General features: G+C 44.9%; 2 protein-coding genes across 2 annotated transcripts; one reads left to right on the top strand and one right to left on the bottom strand.

Annotated features, from left to right (window-relative positions):
• Positions 1–11929: 11929 nt before the first annotated feature.
• Positions 11930–14152, top strand: LOC125516285. The gene has a single exon (XM_048681765.1). The coding sequence runs from the start codon at positions 12063–12065 to the stop codon at positions 13989–13991; it is 1929 nt and encodes a 642-aa protein (XP_048537722.1). The 5' UTR covers positions 11930–12062; the 3' UTR covers positions 13992–14152.
• A 2220-nt stretch (positions 14153–16372) lies between these two features.
• On the bottom strand, positions 16373–18928 carry LOC125516284 (bidirectional sugar transporter SWEET2a-like). The gene is made up of 7 exons (XM_048681764.1): positions 18639–18928; positions 18490–18526; positions 18171–18387; positions 17932–18090; positions 17627–17746; positions 17391–17525; positions 16373–16665 (listed from the first exon to the last, which is right to left on the bottom strand). The coding sequence occupies exons 1-6, from the start codon at positions 18706–18708 to the stop codon at positions 17409–17411; spliced, it is 720 nt and encodes a 239-aa protein (XP_048537721.1). The 5' UTR covers positions 18709–18928; the 3' UTR covers positions 16373–16665; positions 17391–17408.
• Positions 18929–22589: the final 3661 nt, after the last annotated feature.

Here is a 22589-nt window from a genome sequence, read left to right as displayed (position 1 = left end):
CTTCGGTTCATCAAATCACATAACTCATAATACAAATTGTCATCGAACATTAAGCATGCGGACCCTACGGGTTCGAGAACTATGTAGACATGACCGAGACACATCTCCGGTAAATAACCAATAGCGGAACCTGGATGCTCATATTGTCTCCTACATATACTTTGAAGATCTTTATCGGTCAAACTGCATAACAACATACGTTGTTCCCTTTGTCATCGGTATGTTACTTGCCCGAGATTCGATCGTCGGTATCATCATACCTAGTTCAATCTCGTTACTGGCAAGTCCCTTTACTCGTTCCGTAATGCATCAATCCGTGACTAACTCATTAGTCACATTGCTTGCGAGGCTCATTGTGATGTGCATTACTGAGAGGGCCCAGAGATACCTCTCCATTACACGAAGTGACAAATCCTAACCTTGATCTATGCCAACCCAACAAACACCTTCGGAGACACCTGTAGAGCATCTTTATAATCACTCGGTTGCGTTGTGACGTTTGATAGCACACAAGATGTTCCTCCGATATTCGGAAGTTGCATAATCTCATAGTCAGAGGAACATGTATAAGTCATGAAGAAAGCAATATCAATAAAACTAAACGATCATAATGCTAATCTAACGGATGGGTCTTTTCCATCACATCATTCTCTAATGATGTGATCCCGTTTATCAAATGACAACACATGTCTATGGTTAGGAAACCTAACCATCTTTGATTAACAAGCTAGTGAAGTAGAGGCATACTAGGGACACTCTATTTTGTCTATGTATTCACACATGTACTAAGTTTCCAGTTAATAAAATTCTAGCATGAATAATAAACATTTATCATGATATAAGGAAATATAAATAACAACTTTATTATTACCTCTAGGGCATATTTCCTTCAAAATTCTTCCTGATCGAGCTCATCCCACGCTCGTACACCTTTTCCATTCCACGGCTATAAGAGTTCTTCAACTAATGGCCTTAGGTACACATCAATGTTGTTGTCGAGTTGCTTAGGGCCTTGGATGAGCACTGGCATCATAATGTACTTCCGCTTCATGCACAACCAAGGAGGAAGGTTATACATACATAGAGTCACAGACCAGGTGCTATGATTGCTGCTCTGCTCCCCAAAAGGATTAATGTCATATGCGCTTAGACCAAACCATACGTTCCTTGCATCATCTACAAAGTCCCTCCACCTCCTCTTGATTTTTCTCCACCGCGACCTGTCAGTGCATACTCTCAATTTCCCGTCTTTTTTACGGTCCTTTTTGTGCCATCGCATCAACTTGGCATCCTTTTTGATTTGGAACAAACGTTTCAACCGTGGTATTATAGGAGCATACTGATGTCTACTACACAACCTTCTTCTTGTAGACGTTGTTGGGCCTCCAAGTGCAGAGGTTTGTAGGACAGTAGCAAATTTCCCTCAAGTGGATGACCTAAGGTTTATCAATCCGTAGGAGGCATAGGATGAAGATGGTCTCTCTCAAGCAACCCTGTAACCAAATAACAAAGAGTCTCTTGTGTCCCCGACACACCCAATACAATGGTAAATTGTATAGGTGCACTAGTTCGGCGAAGAGATGGTGATACAAGTGGTATATGGATAGTAGATATAGGTTTTTGTAATCTGAAAATATAAAAACAGCAAGGTAGCAACTGATAAAAGTGAGCATAAACGGTATTGCAATGCTAGGAAACAAGGCCTAGGGTTCATACTTTCACTAGTGTAAGTTCTCTCAACAATAATAACTAATTGGATCACATAACTATCCCTCAACATGCAAAAAAGAGTCACTCCAAAGTCACTAATAGCGGAGAACAAACGAAGAGATTATGGTAGGGTACAAAACCACCTCAAAGTTATTCTTTCCAATCAATCCATTGGGCTATTCCTATAAATGTCACAAACAGCCCTAGAGTTCGTACTAGAATAACACCTTAAGACACAAATCAACCAAAACCCTAATGTCACATAGATACTCCAATGTCACCTCAAGTATCCGTGGGTATGATTATACGATATGCATCATACAAGCTCAAATTCATCTATTCAACCAACACATAGAACCTCAAAGAGTGCCCCAAAGTTTCTACCAGAGAATCACGACGAAAACGTGTGCCAACCCCTATGCATAGGTTCATGGGCGGAACCCACAAGTTGATCACCAAAACATACATCAAGTGAATCACGTGATATCCCATTGTCACCACAGATACACACGGCAAGACATACATCAAGTGTTCTCAAATCTTTAAAGACTCAATCCGATAAGATAACTTCAAAGGGAAAACTCAATCCATTACAAGAGAGTAGAGGGGGGAGAAAACATCATAGGATCCAAATATAATAGCAAAGCTCACGATACATCAAGATCGTATCACCTCAAGAACACGAGAGAGAGAGAGAGAGATCAAACACATAGCTACTGGTACATACCCTCAGCCCCGAGGGAGAACTACTCCCTCCTTGTCATGGAGAGCACCGGGATGATGAAGATGGCCACCGAAGAGGGATTGCCCCCTCCGGCAGGGTGCTGGAACGGGTCTAGATTGGCTTTCGGTGGCTACGGAGCCTTCTGGCGGTGGAACTCCCAATCTATTGTGCTCCTCGAGAGTTTTAGGGTATATGGATATATATATATAGGCGGAAGAAATACATCAAGGGAGCCACGAGGGGCCCACGAGGGTGTAGGGCGCGCCCCCTGCCTCGTGGCTTCCTCGTTGATCCCCTGACGTGCACTCCAAGTCTCCTGTATTGCTTTCTTTCCAAAAATAACTTTTCCGAAGGTTTCATTCCATTTGGACTCCGTTTGATATTCCTTTTCTTCGAAACCAGAAAACAAGGAAAAAACAGAAACTGGCACTGGGCTCTAGGTTAATAGGTTAGTCCCAAAAATCATATAAAATAGCATATAAATGCATACAAAGCATCCAAGGTTGATAATATAATAGCATGGAACAATCAAAAAATATAGATACGTTGGAGACGTATCAGCATCCCCAAGCTTAATTCTTGCTCGTCCTCGAGTAGGTAAATGATAAAACAGAATTTTTGATGTGGACTGCTACCTAACATATTTATCCATGTAGTTCTCTTTATTGTGGCAAGAATATTCAGATCCATAAGATTCAAGACAAAAGTTTAATATTGACATAAAAATAATAATACTTCAAGCATACTAACTAAGCAATCATGTCTTCTCAAAATAACATGGCCAAAGAAAGTTCATCCCTACAAAATCATATAGTTTGGTCATGCTCCATTTTCGTCACACAAGAATGCTCTCATCATGCACAACCCCGATGACAAGCCAAGCAATTGTTTCATACTTTAGTAATCTCAAACTTTTTTCAACTTTCACGCAATACATGAGCATGAGCCATGGATATAGCACTATGGGTGGAATAGAATATAATGAGGGGGTTATGTGGAGAAGACAAAAAGGAGAAAGTCTCACATCAACGCGGCTAATCAATGGGCTAGGGATATGCCCATCAATTGATGTCAATGCAAGGAGTAGGGATTGCCATGCAACGGATGCACTAGAGCTATAAATGTATGAAAGCTCAACAAAAGAACTAAGTGGGTGTGCATCCAACTTGCTTGCTCGCGAAGACCTAGGGCACTTGAGGAGGCCCATTGTTGGAATATACAAGCCAAGTTCTATAATGAAAAATTTCCACTAGTATATGAAAGTGACAAAACAAGAGACTCTCTATGATAAATATCATGGTGATACTTTGAAGCACAAGAGTGGAAAAAGGATAGTAGCATTGTCCCTTTTATTTTTTATTTTTTTATTTGGCCTTTCCTTTTTTTGGCCTTTATTTTCTTTTTTTTCCTTTTTTTGGGGCCTTCCCTTTTTTTTTTGGCCTTTTTCTTTTTTTCAGGGATAATGCTCTATTAATGATGATCATCACACTTCTATTTATTTACAACTCAAAGATTATAACTCGATACTAGAACAAGATATGACTCTATATGAATGCCTCCGGCGGTGTACCGGGATTGCGATGAATCAAGAGTGACATGTATGAAAAATTATGAATGGTGGCTTTGCCACAAATACGATGTCAACTAAATGGTCATGCAAAGCAATATGACAATGATGATGCATGTCATAATAAACGGAATGGTGGAAAGTTGCATGGCAATATATCTCGGAATGGCTATGGAAATGCCATAATATGTAGGTATGGTGGCTGTTTTGAGGAAGATATAAGGAGGTTTATGTGTGACAGAGCGTATCATATCACGGGGTTTGGATGCACCGACGAAGTTTGCACCAACTCTCAATGTGAGAAAGGGAAATGCACGGCACCGAAGAGACTAGCAATGATGGAAGGGTAAGAGTGCGTATAATCCATGGACTCAACATTAGTCATAAAGAACTCACATACTTATTGCAAAAATCTACAAGTCATCAAAAACCAAGCATTACGCGCATGCTCCTAGGGGGATAGATTGGTAGGAAAAGACCATCGCTCGTCCCCGACCGCCACTCATAAGGAAGACAATCAAATAACACCTCGTGTTTCAAATTTGTTACACAACGTTTACCATATGTGCATGCTACGAGACTTGCAAACTTCAACACAAGTATTCCTCAAATTCACAACTACCCAACTAGCACAACTTTGATATCACTATCTCCATATCTCAAAACAATCATCAAGTATCAAACTTCTCTTAGTATTCAATGCACTTATATGAAAGTTTTTATTATATCCCCCTTGGATGCCCATCATATTACGACTAATTTCATAACCAAAGCAAATTACCATGCTGTTCTAAAGACTCTCAAAATAATATAAGTGAAGAATGAGAGTTCATATATTTCTATAAAATAAAACCACCACTGTGCTCTAAAAAGATATAAGTGAAGCACTCGAGCAACAACAAACTACTCTGAAAGATATAAGTGAAGATCAATGAGTAGTCGAATAATTATGCAACTATATGAAGAATCTCTAACATTTAATAATTTCAGATCTTGGTATTTTATTCAAACAGCAAGCAAAACAAAAGAAAATAAAATAACGCTCCAAGCAAAACACATATCATGTGGTAAATAAAAATATAGCTCCAAGTAAAGTTACCGATGAACGAAGACGAAAGAGGGGATGCCTTCCGGGGCATCCCCAAGCTTAGGCTCTTGGTTGTCCTTGAATATTTCCTTGGGGTGCCTTGGGCATCCCCAAGCTTAGGCTCTTGCCACTCCTTATTCCATAATCCATCGAATCTTTACCCAAAACTTGAAAACTTCACAACACAAAACTTAACAGAAAACTCATAAGCTCCGTTAGCGAAAGAAAACAAAACACCACTTCAAGGTACTGTAATGAACTCATTCTTTATTTATATTGGTGTTAAAACTACTGTATTCCAACTTCTCTATGGTTTATAAACTATTTTACTAGCCATAGATTCATCAAAATAAGCAAACAACACACGAAAAACAGAATCTGTCAAAAACAGAACAGTCTGTAGTAATCTGTAACTAACGCAAACTTCTGGAACCCATAAAATTCTCAGATAAATTGCTGGACGTGAGGAATTTATCTATTAATCGTTTTCGAAAAGAATTAACTAAATAGCACTCTCCAATAAAAACTTGCAGCAATTCTCGTGAGCGCTAAAGTTTCTGTTTTTTACAGCATGATCGCAAAGACTTTCCCCAAGTCTTCCCAAAGGTTCTACTTGGCACAAACACTAATTAAACACATAAAACCAAATCTAAACAGAGGCTAGATGATTAATTTATTACTAAATAGGAACAAAAAGCAAGGAACAAAAATAAAGTTGGGTTGCCTCCCAACAAGCGCTATCGTTTAACGCCCCTAGCTAGGCATGATGATTTCAATGATGCTCACATAAAAGATAAGAATTGAAACATAAAGAGAGCATCATGATGAATATGACTAGCACATTTAAGTCTAACCCTCTTCCTATGCATAGGGATTTTGTGAGCAAACAACTTATGGAAACAAGAATCAACTTGCATAGGAAGGTAAAACAAGCATAACTTCAAAATTTTAAGCACATAGAGAGGAAACTTGATATTATTGCAATTCCTACAAGCATATATTCCTCCCTCATAATAATTTTCAGTAGCATCATGAATGAATTAAACAATATAACCAGCACCTAAAGCATTCTTTTCATGATCTACAAGCATAGAAATTTTATTACTCTCCACACAAGCAAAATTCTTCTCATGAATAATAGTGGGAGCAAACTCAACAAAATAATTATCATGTGAGGCATAATCCAATTGAAAACTAAAATCATGATGACAAGTTTCATGGATATCATTATTCTTTATAGCATACAAGTCATCACAATAATCATCATAGATAGCAACTTTGTTCTCATAATCAATTGGAACCTCTTCTGGAATAGTGGATTCATCACAAAATAAAGTCATGACCTCTCAAAATCCACTTTCATAAATATAATCATCATAAATAGGAGGCATGCTTTCATCATAATAAATTTGCTCATCAAAACTTGGGGGACAAAAAATATCATATTCATCAAACATAGCTTCCCCAAGCTTGTGGCTTTGCATATCATTAGCATCATGGATATTCAAGGAATTCATGCTAACAACATAGCAATCATGCTCATCATTCAAATATTTAGTGCCAAACATTTTAATGAATTCTTATTCTAACACTTTGGCACAATTTTCCTTTCCATCATACTCACGAAAGATATTAAAAAGATGAAGCGTATGAGGCAAACTCAATTCCATATTTTTTTATAGTTTTCTTTTATAAACTAAACTAGTGATAAAACAAGAAATAAAAAGATTCAATTGCAAGATCTAAAGATATACTTTCAAGCGCTAACCTCCCGGCAACGGTGCCAGAAAAGAGCTTGATGTCTACTACACAACCTTCTTCTTGTAGACGTTGTTGGGCCTCCAAGTGCAGAGGTTTGTAGGACAGTAGCAAATTTTCCTCAAGTGGATGACCTAAGATTTATCAATCCGTAGGAGGCGTAGGATGAAGATGGTCTCTCTCAAGCAACCCTGCAACCAAATAACAAAGAGTCTCTTGTGTACCCAACACACCCAATACAATGGTAAATTGTATAGGTGCACTAGTTCGGCGAAGAGATGGTGATACAAGTGGTATATGGATAGTAGATGTAGGTTTTTGTAATCTGAAAATATAAAAACATAAAGGTAGCAAATGATAAAAATGAGCATAAACGGTATTGCAATGCTAGGAAACAAGGCCTAGGGTTCATACTTTCACTAGTGCAAGTTCTCTCAACAATAATAACATAATTGGATCACATAACTATCCCTCAACATGCAACAAAGAGTCACTCCAAAGTCACTAATAGTGGAGAACAAACGAAGAGATTATGGTAGGGTACGAAACCACCTCAAAGTTATTCTTTCCAATCAATCCATTGGGCTATTCCTATAAGTGTCACAAACAGCCCTAGAGTTCGTACTAGAATAACACCTTAAGACACAAATCAACCAAAACCCTAATGTCACCTAGATACTCCAATGTCGCCTCAAGTATCCGTGGGTATGATTATACGATATGCATCACACAATCTCAGATTCATCTATTCAACCAACACATAGAACCTCAAAGAGTGCCCCAAAGTTTCTACCAGAGGATCACGACGAAAACGTGTGCCAACCCCTATGCATAGGTTCATGGGCGGAACCCGCAAGTTGATCACCAAAACATACATCAAGTGAATCATGTGATATCCCATTGTCACCACAGATACGCACGGCAAGACATACATCAAGTGTTCTCAAATCTTTAAAGACTCAATCCGATAAGATAACTTCAAAGGAAAAACTCAATCCATTACAAGAGAGTAGAGGGGGAGAAAACATCATAGGATCCAAATATAATAGCAAAGCTCGCGATACATCAAGATCGTATCACCTCAAGAACACGAGAGAGAGAGAGAGAGAGATCAAACACATAGCTACTGGTACATACCCTTAGCCCCGAGGGAGAACTACTCCCTCCTCATCATGGAGAGCACCGGGATGATGAAGATGGCCACCGGAGAGGGATTGCCCCCTCCGGCAGGGTGCCGGAACAGGTCTAGATTGGCTTTCGGTGGCTACGGAGCCTTCTGGCGGCGGAACTCCCGATCTATTGTGCTCCCCGAGAGTTTTAGGGTATATGGATATATATAGGCGGAAGAAATACATCAGGGGAGCCTCGAGGGGCCCACAAGGGTGGAGGGCGCGCCCCCCTGCCTCGTGGCTTCCTCGTTGATCCCCTGACGTGCACTCCAAGTCTCCTGTATTGCTTTCTTTCCAAAAATAACTTTTCCGAAGGTTTCATTCCGTTTGGACTCCGTTTGATATTCCTTTTCTTTGAAACCCTAAAACAAGGAAAAAACAGAAACTGGCACTGGGCTCTAGGTTAATAGGTTAGTCCCAAAAAATCATATAAAATAGCATATAAATGCATATAAAACATCCAAGGTTGATAATGTAATAGCATGGAACAATCAAAAATTATAGATACGTTGGAGACGTATCACATACCACATCACCTTGGCAGGAATCTTCTTCCTGGGGCGCTGGCCCTCCACATCACCAGGGTCATCACGGCTGATCTTATAGCGCAATACACCGCATACCGGGCATGCATTCAAATCCTCGTAGTCACCGCGGTAGAGGATGGAGTCGTTTGGGCATGCATGTATCTTCTGCACCTCTAATCCTAGAGGTCAGGCAACATTCTCTGCTTCGTACGTACTCTCGGGCAATTCGTTGTCCTTTGGAAGCATCTTCTTTAACATTATCAGTTACTTTCCAAGTCCCTTGTCAGATACACCATTCTCTGCCTTCCATTCCAGCAATTCCAGTGTGGTGCCCAACTTTTTCTTGTCAGCTTTGCAATTTAGGTACAACGATTTCTTGTGATCCTCTAACATGCGCTGCAACTTCAGCCTCTCCTTTTCACTTACTCGGTTTCTCTTTGCATCGCCAATGGCCCGACCTAGATCATCAGCGGGCTCATCTGATGCTTCTTCTTTAGCTTCTTCCCGCATTGCCAGCTCAGCTTGTTCCCCCATTGTTGTACCATCGTATTCAGGAAAATCATGGCTAGGATAGTTGTCGTCATCCTATTCTTCTTCACTGTCTTCCATCATAACCCCTCTTTCTCGGTGCTTGGTCCAAACATTATAGTGGGGCATGAAACCGGACTCAAACAGGTGCTAGTGAATGGTTCTTGAGTTAGAGTAATTGTGATCATCTTATAGCCAGCACATGTACAACACATAAAACCATCTGCCCGCTTGTTTGCCTCAGCCGCAAGCAAAAAAGTCCGCATGCCATTAACGAACTGGGGAGAGCATCGGTCATCGTACATCCATTGCCGGCTCATCTTCATTACACAACACCGAAAAGACCAAATTAATACAAGTTCATACATAAAGTTCATACACACTTATTCTCATAAAACAACATACAAACTCTCTAGCTAAAGCATTTAAATGCAACAACAAATGTGATCAAGATCGCAACTAAGGTAACAATTGATCCAACAGCATAATGATACCAAGCCTCACTATCAATGTCATATTTTCTAATCTTCAAGCGCATTTTCTCTAGCTTGATCTTGTGATCATTGACGACATCGGCAACATGCAACTCCAATTCCATCTTCTCCTCCTCAATTCTTTTCAATTTTTCTTTCAAATACTCATTTTATTTTAACTAAATTTAACCTCTCAACAATAGGGTCAGTTGGAATTTCCGGTTCACATACCTCCTAGATAAAAATATCTATGTCAACTTGATTGGCGTAATTTTTCATAAACACGAAATGCAACAAATAGTTATAAAAGAGAATATACCACATCCGAATCATAAACCAGAGGAGGGCTGACAGGGACGGATATCAAAACCGTGGCACTATGTATAACAAACAACGTACGGGTAAAAAATTATACAAGTAACTATATATCTATCACACAAACATGGTTTTTATATATAAAAAGGATAAGAACAAGAGGTTCACCACAAGGTGGTGCCGCTGACGGGACGGTGCGGGCGATCGACGGTGGTTAGGACAGAGATGGGAAGGCACTAAGTAAACCATACCAACATATGCAAAGTAAGAGTTATTTTGAGCTCAAATTGCATATATATCAAATAAACTATCACATATAATTCCTCCCAAACTAAAACCCACAAATCACTATACTTATAGAGCATTGCAAGAGCTAATCTAACAATGAGAGATGAAATGACAAAGTTGCTAACCTTTGTGATCACTTGGATGGATGGAGAGCCTTCAAATCTTGACAAAATTTGGGCAAAATGAGGGATGAGCTCGAGAAAGAGGGGAAGAACAGAGAGGAGAGGAAAGGGAAGAACAAAGAAGTCGGGCTCGACGAAGGGTTTATATAGGATGATCTTTAGTCCCGGTTGGTTATACAAACCGGGAATAAATGTGCATCTCTAGTCCCAGTTCGTGCCACGAACCGGGACTAAATGTGTTGGTGGGGCCCCAGCCTGACACCGGCCAGCCACCACCTCTTTAGTCCCGGTTCGTGGCACAAACCGGGACTAATGAGTGCCGCACGCCTAGCCGTTGGAACCGGCATTAATGGTCACATTAGTGCCGGTTCATTTACAAATCGAGACTAATGAGCTGAACATTAGGTCATTTTTCTACTAGTGTGTCTTTCCAACGAGGATCGTATGACTCAAAGAATGACTCCCCACGACTCCCCACCCGCATTAACGAGATCGCACTACGCCTCCATGAGTGCCTTCCGCCGATGCATGTCCGCCCACTCCGCACGACGCCTTGCCGTCCTCTCAGCCCAGAAGGTGTTCTCGTCGGTGACGTCCTGCGGGTAGCGCTGGCGCCACTCCGCCATGGCTCGCTCGTCCTCCCTCGGCGATGAGGAGGCAGCAGCACGTCCTGGTCTGTTATAAGACGAGGCGGGGGGCGACGGCCTGCGCCTGCTCGCACGTCCAGACGTCGTGGAAGTTCATCTGCACGCGAGGCCTCTGGAGGCGCCACGCCGTCGCGTCGTATGCGCAGGCAGCCCCGTGCGCGGTCTCGAACGTGCCAAGACTGAGCCGGACATCGTCGGACCGAATCTCAGCGTAGAAGGCGCCGGGGGGCGCTGACGGACGCCGCGGTAGCCCGAAGATCCCCGGCGGCGCGGCGGCATGGTGGCGCGGTGGTGGCGCGTCGATGGCGGGACGAGGAAGCGGCAGAGGAAGCAGAAGAAGCGGGGAGAGAGCGCGTGACAATGTGGAAAGCAATGAGAGACTGAGTGGCGGGCGCAGCAATTTATAGCCGTGCCGGAAGCGGTGCGCCAAATATAACGCGCGACCTCCCGCTTTTTCCCGCGCGCGCAGTCGTTTCTCACGCGCCCGAGTTTTTCTCCTCCGCTAAAACGCGCGAAAACGTTTCATGCGCGCCCGAGTTTTTATAGCCGTTGCTGGAGATGCTCTCAAAAAGGCACCTCGGAGTGTAGCTCACACAAAAGAGGATGTACTAATTCTCGTCTGAACTTGTCTGGAGTACTTCATTACTACTCCCTTCGTTTATTTTTATAAGTCGTTTTAGACAACTGAAAATGAGCTACTTTTCATCTTGTTTGAAATATCTTGAAAGTCTTATAAAGGTGATAAGAGGAATACTACTAGTCTGCAGACAACAGAAATCTCATGTCAACCGAAGTTGATGCTGCGCCGACGGTCAAACGACTCGTCCCAAAAGAAGTGATGGCTACAGTGGGCCGGGCCATGAGTCACGCGGCGACGTGGCCACTACCGTGAGAACAAAACTCCGCAACGAGGAACACGAGAGGCAAGTTCTAGTCGGTTCATCGATCAAACCGACCTTAACCCCACCCTTGCCTGCCACGGAACCTGCCGCCCGCTGCATATAACTCCACCCGCCACCATCCTCCATTTCCACACAAGCCCGCCCGACGAGCCCGACCCCAAGCCCTAAAACCCAATCCCAAGCCCGAGCTCGCAGAAGAGAGAAGGACCGAGTGGGTGACCACTTCAGAAACTCCGCCGATTCCCATGGCCGGCTTTCCCCTGGTCGGCCCGCCGGAGGCTGCCACCGCAGCGGGCGCGGCGGTACCAACGGGCGACGCGTTCGTGGACCTGCTGGACGCCAGCTTCAACAAGGCGACGGAGACGGGCGGGGCGGGGAAGGCGCTGACGGAGAACTCCTCGCCGACGTTCGTGTCCTCGGGGGACCCCTGCCTCGACTTCTTCTTCCACGTGGTGCCCGGCACGCCGGCCGCCTCCGTCGCCTCGCTGCTCGCCGCCGCCTGGGCCGCCGACCCGGTCACCGCGCTCCGCCTCGTCGCCAACCTCCGCGGCGTGCGGGGGTCCGGCAAGTCCGACCGCGAGGGCTTCTACGCCGCCGCGCTCTGGCTCCACGCCCGCCACCCGGCCACGCTCGCGCGCAACGCCGCCTCCGTCGCCGCCTTCGGCTACCTCAAGGACCTGCCCGAGCTGCTCCACCGCATCGTGCACGGCGGCAAGTCCACCAGGACCCCCGGCAAGAAGGCCCGCCTCGAGGCCGAGGGCGGCGGCTTCGTTGGCCGCGGGCGGGGCAGAGGCCGCTGGAGCGGCGGCTCTAGCGGCCGCAAGCCGCGTAGCGAGGACCGCGCCCCGCCCGTCGGATCTTCGGAGGAGCGCACCGCGGCCAGCCTGGAGCGTGACCGGGAGCTGGCGGCCGCGGCCGCGGTGTCCCGCCGGGCCAAGAGGGCAGAGGCCGCGGCGAGGGCGTTGGAGATGCACAGCCGCGACTCCACGTACCGGTTCCTGCACGATCGCACGGCCGACCTGTTCGCCGAGCTCCTTGCGGAGGACATGCGCAAGCTGTCTGTCGGCAATGTCAAGGATTTCTCGCTCGCGGCCAAGTGGTGCCCGTCGCTGGACTCGTCCTACGACCGCTCCACCCTCCTCTGCGAGGCCATCGCGCGGCGGCTCTTCCCCAGGGGCTCGTCGTCGGAGCTCGGCGACGACCTCCCGGACGCGCACTACGCGTACCGCGCGCGCGAGCACCTCCGCAGAGCGGCCATCGTGCCGCTCCGCGCCGCGCTTAAGCTCCCCGAGGTGTTCATCTCGGCGCGCGCCTGGGAGTCCGTGGTGTACACGCGCGTGGCCTCCGTGGCCATGAAGAACTACAAGGACCTCTTCCTCAAGCACGACGCCGAGCGCTTCAACGCATACCTCGCCGATGTCAAGTCCGGCAAGAAGCGGATCGCCGCGGGCGCGCTGCTCCCGCACCAGATCATCGAGTCCCTCGGCGAGGATGGGGACGACGGCGGACTGGCCGACCTGCAGTGGCAGCGCATGGTCGACGACATGCGCGCCCTCGGCAAGCTCAACAGCTGCGTGGCCGTGTGCGACGTGTCCGGAAGCATGTCCGGCCTGCCCATGGACGTCTGCATCGCGCTTGGCCTCCTCGTGTCCGAGCTCACCGACGACCCGTGGCGCGGCCGCGTGATCACCTTCAGCGAGCAGCCGAACATCCACATGATCAAGGGCGACACCCTCTCCGAAAAGACTGAATTCGTCCGGAACATGGATTGGGGTATGAACACCGACTTCCAGGCAGTGTTCGACAAGATCCTGGAGGTGGCTGTGGGCGCCGGCCTGCCGGCGGAGAAGATGGTGCAGCGAGTGTTCGTGTTCAGCGACATGGAGTTCGACCAGGCGTCGGCGAACCCGTGGGAGACAGACTACGAGGCGATCGTGAGGAAGTTCTCGGAAGCTGGCTACGGCGCCGCCGTGCCGGAGATAGTGTTCTGGAACCTGAGGGACTCCAAGGCCGTGCCGGTGATGTCCGGACAGAAGGGGGTGGCGCTCGTCAGCGGGTTCTCCAAGAATTTGCTCAAGCTGTTCCTCGATGGCGGCGGCACGTTCACCCCGAGGGTCGTCATGGAGAAGGCTATCGCCGGCCCGGAGTATGATCAGTTGGCCGTGTTCGATTGATGCGCGTAGTCTCGGTGATGGCGAGCTGAATGACAGTTCGGCATCCAGCATTTCTAACTTAGTTTTTTTAGAACTTCTGAACAAAAGAACTTGTTCGGCAATGCTTGTTGTGTTGTGTATATGATATTCCAACAAGGAACTTGATCTTCGGCCCCGACTTCTCCTCGACTTGCGTCGATTGTTTCGGCATTGCTCTAGTTGCACGAGACCAAACTGTGGTTGTGCCACACCTCTGCGGATGAAGCCTTACAATGCCAATGGTACGATTCTTTTTACAGCACATGATCTCCACAAGGCAATACTAGAGTTTGGGAGGACCCCTGGATCCCCTCGAACTTGGGCTTTAAACCCCTTTTACGTCTTTAGAACTCGACTGTGAATATGGTTGAGGACTTAATCAACCCGAACAATGGAGATTTGGATAGAGAGGTTTTACAGAATAATTTTCTTCCTATTGATGTGGCCGCTGTGCAAATGCTTCCTTTGGGAAGGATGGAAGAAGATAACTCGGCATGGCATTTAGAGATAAGTGGAAATAGCTCCAAACATGAACATGAAATTAAGCATTTACAGTTCGACGGAACTACGAACCGACTGTCTGAATGAAATCATAACATCAAGATAGAAGGAGATTAAAAAGGAGCTTACTAAAGATAGAAGAAGATAGCACGTATATAGCTGGTATCCGTCCAACCTCTTCTTGTGCAACAGGGTCTATCATGTACGCGTGATGTGCCTCATCTCAGTCAATGACTCGCTGGAAACTGCCGATTTAAGCGCTCTTAATAGGCCTGGCTGAGAGGTGCTTTAATATTCATGTGGGCTAAACAATAAACACGGGTAAACAAACAACCAATTTTTTTTTCGCGGACCTGATTGGCCTATATAAACATGCCCAAAGATATCGCATGGGCTGGATGCAACGACAGTGGTGTTGTCCATGTAATTTTTTTATTCCTTTTTTATCGCATCTAGTATTTCTTGATTGACACAAAATCATACATATTCAAATCAGTGAGAACAGAGGTACATTCGTGGTTTCAGGTGTTTTCATGTAGACTATTTTTTGTGTCTCTCAGTTTTGATAATAAATTGCATCAGACAAATAAATTCATCAGACAAATAAACAATGTCTCATCTATGCTTGTCGCCGTTTGGTTAAATTTTTGTAAATTTTTATGCAAGCACTTGATTCTCACCTCGCTATTTATGTTTTGTCACACATCCTTTTTGTTGGCATGTTTGGCTTCATTTTTATCGATCCATTATTGCGGCATGTTGGCAGCCCGTTTTGTTGCGTTGTTTTTAGATGTAACAGATTTGCTATTTCACATCTACAGGTAAAATAGTTACCGCACATTTAACTTTCTAACCGCGTGATTTAGGCATCAAGATCCGCATTCTTTGGTTTTTTTTATCGTTTGGTGTTGTCCATGTACATGCCGCTCGCGGAGAAGGGCCCGTCGTGGTGTTTTGGCCGTTATTTCTTTTTTCACACCCCTCATGCGTTGCCTCAGTGTAGGCTGTGGCCACAAGTGATACTTTTTTTTTTGTTTCTTTGTTCTTTTTCTTCTTTTTTCATTTTTTTTTGTTTCAAATTTTTAATGTTGGCTGGCTCGCTAGCTGGCCTGCCGTCGTGACCCATGGACACCACCGTCCGGCTTTTGGACGGGATAGTAGCCGAGCGCGCACGCGCAGCCAGCTCGCCTGTGCGAATCAACCCTACAGCGAGCAAATGACGCTAACAAACCGATCCAGCTTCATCTAGCGCGCACAGAGCAGTGCACGAAACGAAGCACATGGGTGCGACAAAAACCACCACAGGAAAGTGGGCCCACACGTCAAACATTGGCAGGAGGCGCGCGCGAAGCGAACAGCGTGGAGGGCATCCTTTATAGGAGCAATTGTGCATTCTTTCCTATACGACTAAGTAAATGCAAAAAAAAATTGTCCTGAGAGTTCGTTCAGTTCAATATTTCAACTCAAAATCGTAAAGTTCTTTATTATTGTATTGTACTCTTCGTGAGAATATTAGGTGATACCATTCTTAAATGCTCCCATGATACCTTCAAAAAATACGAAAAATTTGTGTGGAAGTTCATAAGATATGTGTCTACAACCCCTGAAAAAAAATCAGATTCAAATTTGAGATACACATTGAGAAACAAAAAAAGACAAATCTAGTATGAATAGTGACACAAAAAGAAAAGTAAAATTGACACTATTTACGTCAGGATTTGTCTTTTTTGTTTGGCAATGTGCATTTCAAATTTGGGCCTGAAATTTAGGGGTTGCAGACACATTCCTTGTGGACATTCATATTTTTTCCCAGAATTTCTGGAAAATATTTAAAATTAATATTTTTTTCAAATGGGAGCATGGGATCATGTGGAAGTTGGTATCACTGGTATTCTACACTTGTACAGATCACATACATGATACATCCGTCAAGTCTGCACATTAGTGATCCATTAATGCTCGCCGTACATAGCATCAAATATACAAATAATGGCTCACCGGAAAGAACAATATAAACAAATGACTCGAGGACCTTAAAACTAGCACTACTCCACCTTTTTACATAAGCAAAATAATGCAGAGAACCTCAACCCTGAACAGCAGGCTGTAGGCTTACAGCGATGGCTGTACTGTACATGCCCTAAGAATCATCCATCTGAAATTTGGGAGAGGAAAAAGTTCAGACCATGCAGTAGTATTGCGTCTGAAATACAGTATATCTGTTGACCGGTGCATGTTCTGTCTGTAGCCTTCTAGAAAAACCACAAAACGTGCAAGCCATGCTCAAACATCAATTTTCCGCGCAAAAGAAGAAAAAAAACTCAAACAGCAATTTGCTGCAAGAAAGTGACACCACCATTGACCATCAAGTAACTTGGTCCAAGTTATAATTCATGCTAAAATGTATTTGTTCGCACAAGAAGTTACGCTTCTTAACCTTCCTTGGCTAAATCAGCTTTGAGCCGGCCTCCTTTTGTTGCAAGGCACCATTTCGTACAATAAACATATATTGCTTCGCAAGTTCTCTTACTCTTGGATTATATTAAAATGAAACTTGGTAGAGATCTTCACTCGTGAACTTGGCAAACATTACAAGTCTTGCTTACCTGTACGGACAACTACTCTATTGTTGTTCTTGCTTTCAGATAAAGGGAACAGATATTATGGAAGATGGCAACAGAGCTGGAGCTATTATCCATCCACCATAGGCCCCCCATGTTTGTTTAAAGAATGTGACACACAATTGAAACGAGACACCAAAGTTTGCACAGATCATTAAAATGGCGCTTTAAACGTGTGATGGAGACGCAACCATGATCAGGAAACTCAACGAGAAATAGAAAAGCCGCATATAACAGTAAATAGCTTTTCAAACTCAACCTTGTTTCTCTTGCACGCTCATGTATGTGTGACTAGTAATGGCCGTCTGGCTTCGTCTCTCGATCCTTTTCTACTGTAGTAGGCATATAACAGCAACTGTATGACACCTAGGATTGTGCCGATGCCATTGGGAACCTGTAATTGGCAAACCAACAAGAAAGAAGGGCCAAACAGACGTGATGTTAGGCATCGCTCCAAGCAAAATCCCTGATCAGCAATAGAAAACTATATCTTACGTATATGAAGAAGTCATCCAGAAGCGCCCCGTATGCAAAAAACGACATGCTCATCAGGGACATCGATAGCGACAAATAAAATGGCATGTACTCCACGCTCTTGGTCCTGATCACCAAATTCTGTCAAACACAAGAGGAAAGTTCATTTACAGGACTATACATTTTGAATAACAAACATGGTCAGATGAGATCAACGACGCCAACCCCATCAAACCTACGAAGGACCAATTATACACCAGAAGATGTGGTTATGGAATACAGGTTTGAGTTATTAGTTATAAAGCAGGAAGTATTTCAGGACTCACAATGATGGACAGAGGGGATGCGAACATGAATATGAGGGACGCCACGCTGAGATAGCCGACGAATGTTCGCCGAGGCTTGTGATCAAACAGCGCCATACTGACATACACAATCAGCCCGAACACGCAGAACACCCCTGCCAGCAGCACGGACACCTTGAGCTGCAGCAAGAAACCACACCAGTCAAACTTAGAGATGCAGGCAAGGCAGCAAAGTACAAGCGGATGGGTAGGGCACCCACTCTTTTCTTGGCGTCGGCGTAGGCGATGAAGACGGCGGTGTATGCAAGCTGGAAGGCGGCGCCGATGGTGTTGACGGTGGCGACCAGGACGACGCCGTAGGAGACGAAGGGGAGGGCGTACCACATGCAGACGAGGCAGTTGAGGAGTGAGTAGATGTAGGGCGTGGCCGAGAACTGCTCCGTCGACCCATTCCGGACGATCCTCCTGAATGTCGGCCTGAGATCAGCAGAGATCAATCAGATCACCAGCAGCAGCAATTCGAGTCGAGCTAAGAAGAAATGAAATCGGGTTGAAATGGAAAGGGGGGCGGGGGCTTACAGCGGGGAGATGAAGAGCACGAAGGCAAAGATGTTCCCTGGAAGAAGATCGAGACGGCGGTCAAGAACTGGCCGAACCAAATCTGGCCGTCTTCTCCACGACGGCAGAGGTCTAAGAAGCAGAGCAAAGGGAATGGTGGTGGCGCTGACCTGCGATTCCTGCGCCGTAGCAGCAGAGGTCGTGGTAGGAGGAGGGTCCGGGCAAGCCCAGGGAAGCCATCAATGCAAGGAAGAGAGAGGATCCCGATCCCAGCTGCTCCCGGCTCCCTCCGATCCCCGCTCGCTCCCCCGGCAGATGATTCCCTTTTTCTTTTTTTGACGTGTCCAGCAGACGCTTGAGCGTGGGTTCTTTCTTTTCAGAGCAAGGGCAGGAACAGCAGCTCGCCTGGCTCCACCACCAGGGGGAAAAGAGCTGGCCCGCTTCCTCCTCCTCCCCCTTCTCCTCCTCTTTATCAGGGCTCCGCCCCTACAATCGAATCAATTCATCAAAAGAAAAAATAAGCACGTGGAATGGAAGGTGGATATCCTGGGATTTTATTCCTCGAGAAAAGTCGGTCGGGGATGTTGATGGCCGAGCCGGTCTGATCCATAGCCATGGCACGCACGACGGTGGACACGGGCGGCGCGGCCACACCCCACACGCCACGCGCGCGCGTGGACACCGTGGACCTCGACGCAGCACAGCTATTTTTCATTGTTTTCGAGACAGTTTTTTTTTGCGAGTAATGTTTTCGAGACAGTTCATTATTCATGCCAATTTTTTCTGCGGAAGGGAGAGGGCCTCTTCTTTTTCCTAACTATACCAAATACCCGTACATTGCTATGGAATGAAAATAACATTTGAAGAGTGATGGCGTGTGACCGATTGTCCTCGGCTGCGGTGGCACTGACTATATTGTGACAACGTTGATGACTAACTATTCAGGGTGCATGTAAAACGGTAAATTATGGTTTGTTTTGAAAACAATCTCTGCATTAAAAAATATGGTTGGCAAAAAATTCCTACTAGCAGTAATTATTTAGAGGGATAACTACCTGCTTGACTAATTTATGGGCGACCAGCTAAGCATGATCCCACAGATTTCCTTTCCTTTGTCTCAAGCAGATTTCCATTGTTTCATTGTATTGTCTTAGATTGGTCATAGTGGGGAGTAACTTACACTAGTGTCATGCATATGACACTAGTCTAAGTTACTATCTTTATAGTGCAAAGTAACATAATAGTAGTGTCATAGACAGCTTTATTTATTAGTTTGTAGACTCATTTTGTATTGGGAAGCGCTATGTTACAGTAACATATTATGTTACTACTTCTCATTAACTACTTGCTACATAAGTAAAAAAAATTGGAATGCGTTATGTTATTAGCTAAGTTAGTCCCACTATGACTAGCCTTATAGTGAATGGGGTCCACGGGCATACCTTGTGATCTAGTGAGAAAACACTACCCATATGCACATGAGACAAACACAATCATATCACTCAATCAATCAAGCAAGGGCATACACAATCGGTCTAGAACTATCGTTACAAAGTGTTTGGACTATACTATTTACATGGGGGAATACTACTACTGATATGGTGGTCGACTAGAAATATTGAACGGTCGAAGACTCCATAATATCTGCTCCAGCTTCATCAACATAGTCATCATCACTATCGTCAAGGTGCGAGTCGGTGTCGTCGATGATGATGTAGTCTTCAGAACGAATCTCCTTGGGTTCGTCGTCTTCTCCTCCTGGCGCGGGGTCTCCCATGAATACTCCTAGCTTCCTTTCCAGGTCATCATTCTTCTCCACTAATACGACGATTTCCTCCTCATAATCTTCGCGTGTAGCTTTGAGTTCTTCTTCAAGCTCCGCAATCCTTGTCATTGCCTTCTTCAGATCTATCATGCCTGCGCACATCTGATTCTTCTGGCGACGAATGTGCTGGTTTAACTCTTGGATGAAAGCGGCAATTGACCTATTCTTCCTGGTGCTGATCATCTCCCATTGCTCGTCTCGTCGCCCACAAATCTGGTAGATAGTATCCTTGAGATCCTTGTGGTAAACTTCTGCAATGCTTCCCATGGTGATGTGAGCTGCCATACTCTTTCCTAGACTACAGGTTGGTGCATCGAAAGAAAACTCTATGGGCTTGGTGACTGGCGTGAATGTCCTTCCTGGAACTTGAACTTGAATCATCCAGCGCTCCTCTTCTGGTAAAGTGGCATTGTAGGTCCCGGTGAAGCTTGGTATTCCAATGTTCAGGTAACTAGTAACTTCCTTCAAGTGGCGTCCAAAAGGGGTGTCTTCATCCGATTGCATGAACTTTATCCTTGCATCCGTCATCCTAAAGAGTAGAAAAAAGGAGAGGAGTTAGAAATGAGAAGAGAGTAGTGATCTAGGGCTTTAGCTTAGTGGTCGTGTCCTACAGTCAGCGTGTGCTCAGATACCATCTTTGTAGCGACCAGACCTCAAACAGTCTGATGTCTGTGCATAAGTGTCATCCCTGGATCGGTAATGCTGACACACACAGTACTCAGAGGATTTATAACAGAGTAGTAATCACACACTTATTACATCGAATGTCTCAAAAGAGAACTTATTACAATAAATATGGCTTAAGGCCATCTAATACGATAACAACGAAAGGCTTGAAAGATAAAGTGAGTCCATCAACTCCAACGACATCACTGAGTGAAAGACCATGACCTAAGACTCCTTACTCGTCGTCTGAAAAGTCTGCAACATGATATGTTGCAGCCCGAAAATGGGTCAGCACATGGAATATGCTGGCAATGTAACACCAAAAGGATAATGAACATAATAATGCTATCACTATATGCATATATGGCTGGTGGAGGCTGTAGGGTTAATATGTTTTGCGAAAAGCCAATTTGCCCTACTGCAAGGAATAAATTTTATTTAACTATCATGGTGGTTGTTAAATATTGAGAAGGTTCACCCAACTCAATCCCAATTAAGCATCATCATTAAACCCAATCAAATTATATTAAGAGTGATGAGATCCACATGATAATCCAAGAACCAGATACTCAAGATGTCCATAACTGGGGACACGACTAACCATGATTGGTTTGTACACTCTGCAGAGGTTTGCACACTTTTCCCCACAAGACTCGATCTCCTCCGTTGGATTTCTCGCACTACATAATGTTTGAGAAAACGGATGACCGAGACACAATCTTTCCGAAGAGGTCCCCTTAACCGATAGATAGGCCGGTACACCTACAATCCCCTACATCTGCTAGCCCATCATGGAAAGGTTTCCCACAACTTACTCAACTATGCCAGAGCCCATAATGGCATGTGGCTGCACACGGAAGTTTCCGGTATGAATAATCTTATGATCCCTTTGAGCCTGGGTGGCAGTCCATAGGAGAATCACATGGTACCCCGAGATTTCCAAAAATACAGGCAATCACTGGAATACCCAGGTGCCTCAATCCACCCAGATGTGTATTAAAGTTGCCACCTTAAGTTAACCATTAAGTTAACAATCTCACATCTGTCATGAATACACTCAAACTCAATCCACGTCTACGAGCATAGCATAGCAATATAAGCATAACATAGAAGTAACTCCCAGGGTTTGATAATAAACAGGTGAATAGGTACTACCTCATCTACTTCCCAATCCCACAATTTAAATCAGATCCTAACCATGCAATTGTTTGAGGATTGATCTAATGCAATAAAACTGGGTAGTAAGAGGTATGATCAAAGTGTTACTTGCCTTGCTGATGATCTGCGATACCTAGAGACTCGTAGTAGCACGCTTCGCACTCCGGGCACTCTATCGCAAACAAACAAACATACAATAAGCAATCAAGCAAAAGCACAAGTAAAACTCAAATAAGAGATCTAACCAGAAAGTTCAACTTAAGAACTCTGGTTTGTAAAAAGAATCAAATTAAACAAAGCAGCAAAACTCAAACGGCGAAAGAAACAAGCTTTGATTACTAACCTGGACTAAAGTCAAATTTTACAGTAGCAAAAATTTTACAGTAACCTGGGGTGGGCTGGCGGCGGGGTGCGGCTTATAAGGCCGAGCGGTGGACGAGTCTGGGTCGCCCACGGCGGCCCGAGTCGGTTC

This window comes from Triticum urartu, chromosome 6 (genome assembly GCF_003073215.2).
Source record: "Triticum urartu cultivar G1812 chromosome 6, Tu2.1, whole genome shotgun sequence".
Classification (NCBI taxonomy): Eukaryota; Viridiplantae; Streptophyta; class Magnoliopsida; order Poales; family Poaceae; genus Triticum; species Triticum urartu.
Note: the sequence above shows the minus strand (reverse complement) of the source record. Positions and strands in the feature narration are given on the sequence as shown.

Excerpts from the sequence above, each read along its gene's own strand:
- LOC125516285 (XM_048681765.1), top strand. The coding sequence starts at position 12,063 with ATGGCCGGCTTTCCCCTGGTCGGCCCGCCGGAGGCTGCCACCGCAGCG.
- LOC125516284 (XM_048681764.1), bottom strand. The coding sequence starts at position 18,708 with ATGGCTTCCCTGGGCTTGCCCGGACCCTCCTCCTACCACGACCTCTGC. Across the intron at positions 18,388-18,489 it reads GTGCTCTTCATCTCCCCGCT|GCCGACATTCAGGAGGATCG; the intron begins GTAAGCCCCCGC and ends TGCTGATCTCAG. Across the intron at positions 17,747-17,931 it reads CATCCCCTCTGTCCATCATT|AATTTGGTGATCAGGACCAA; the intron begins GTGAGTCCTGAA and ends TGTGTTTGACAG.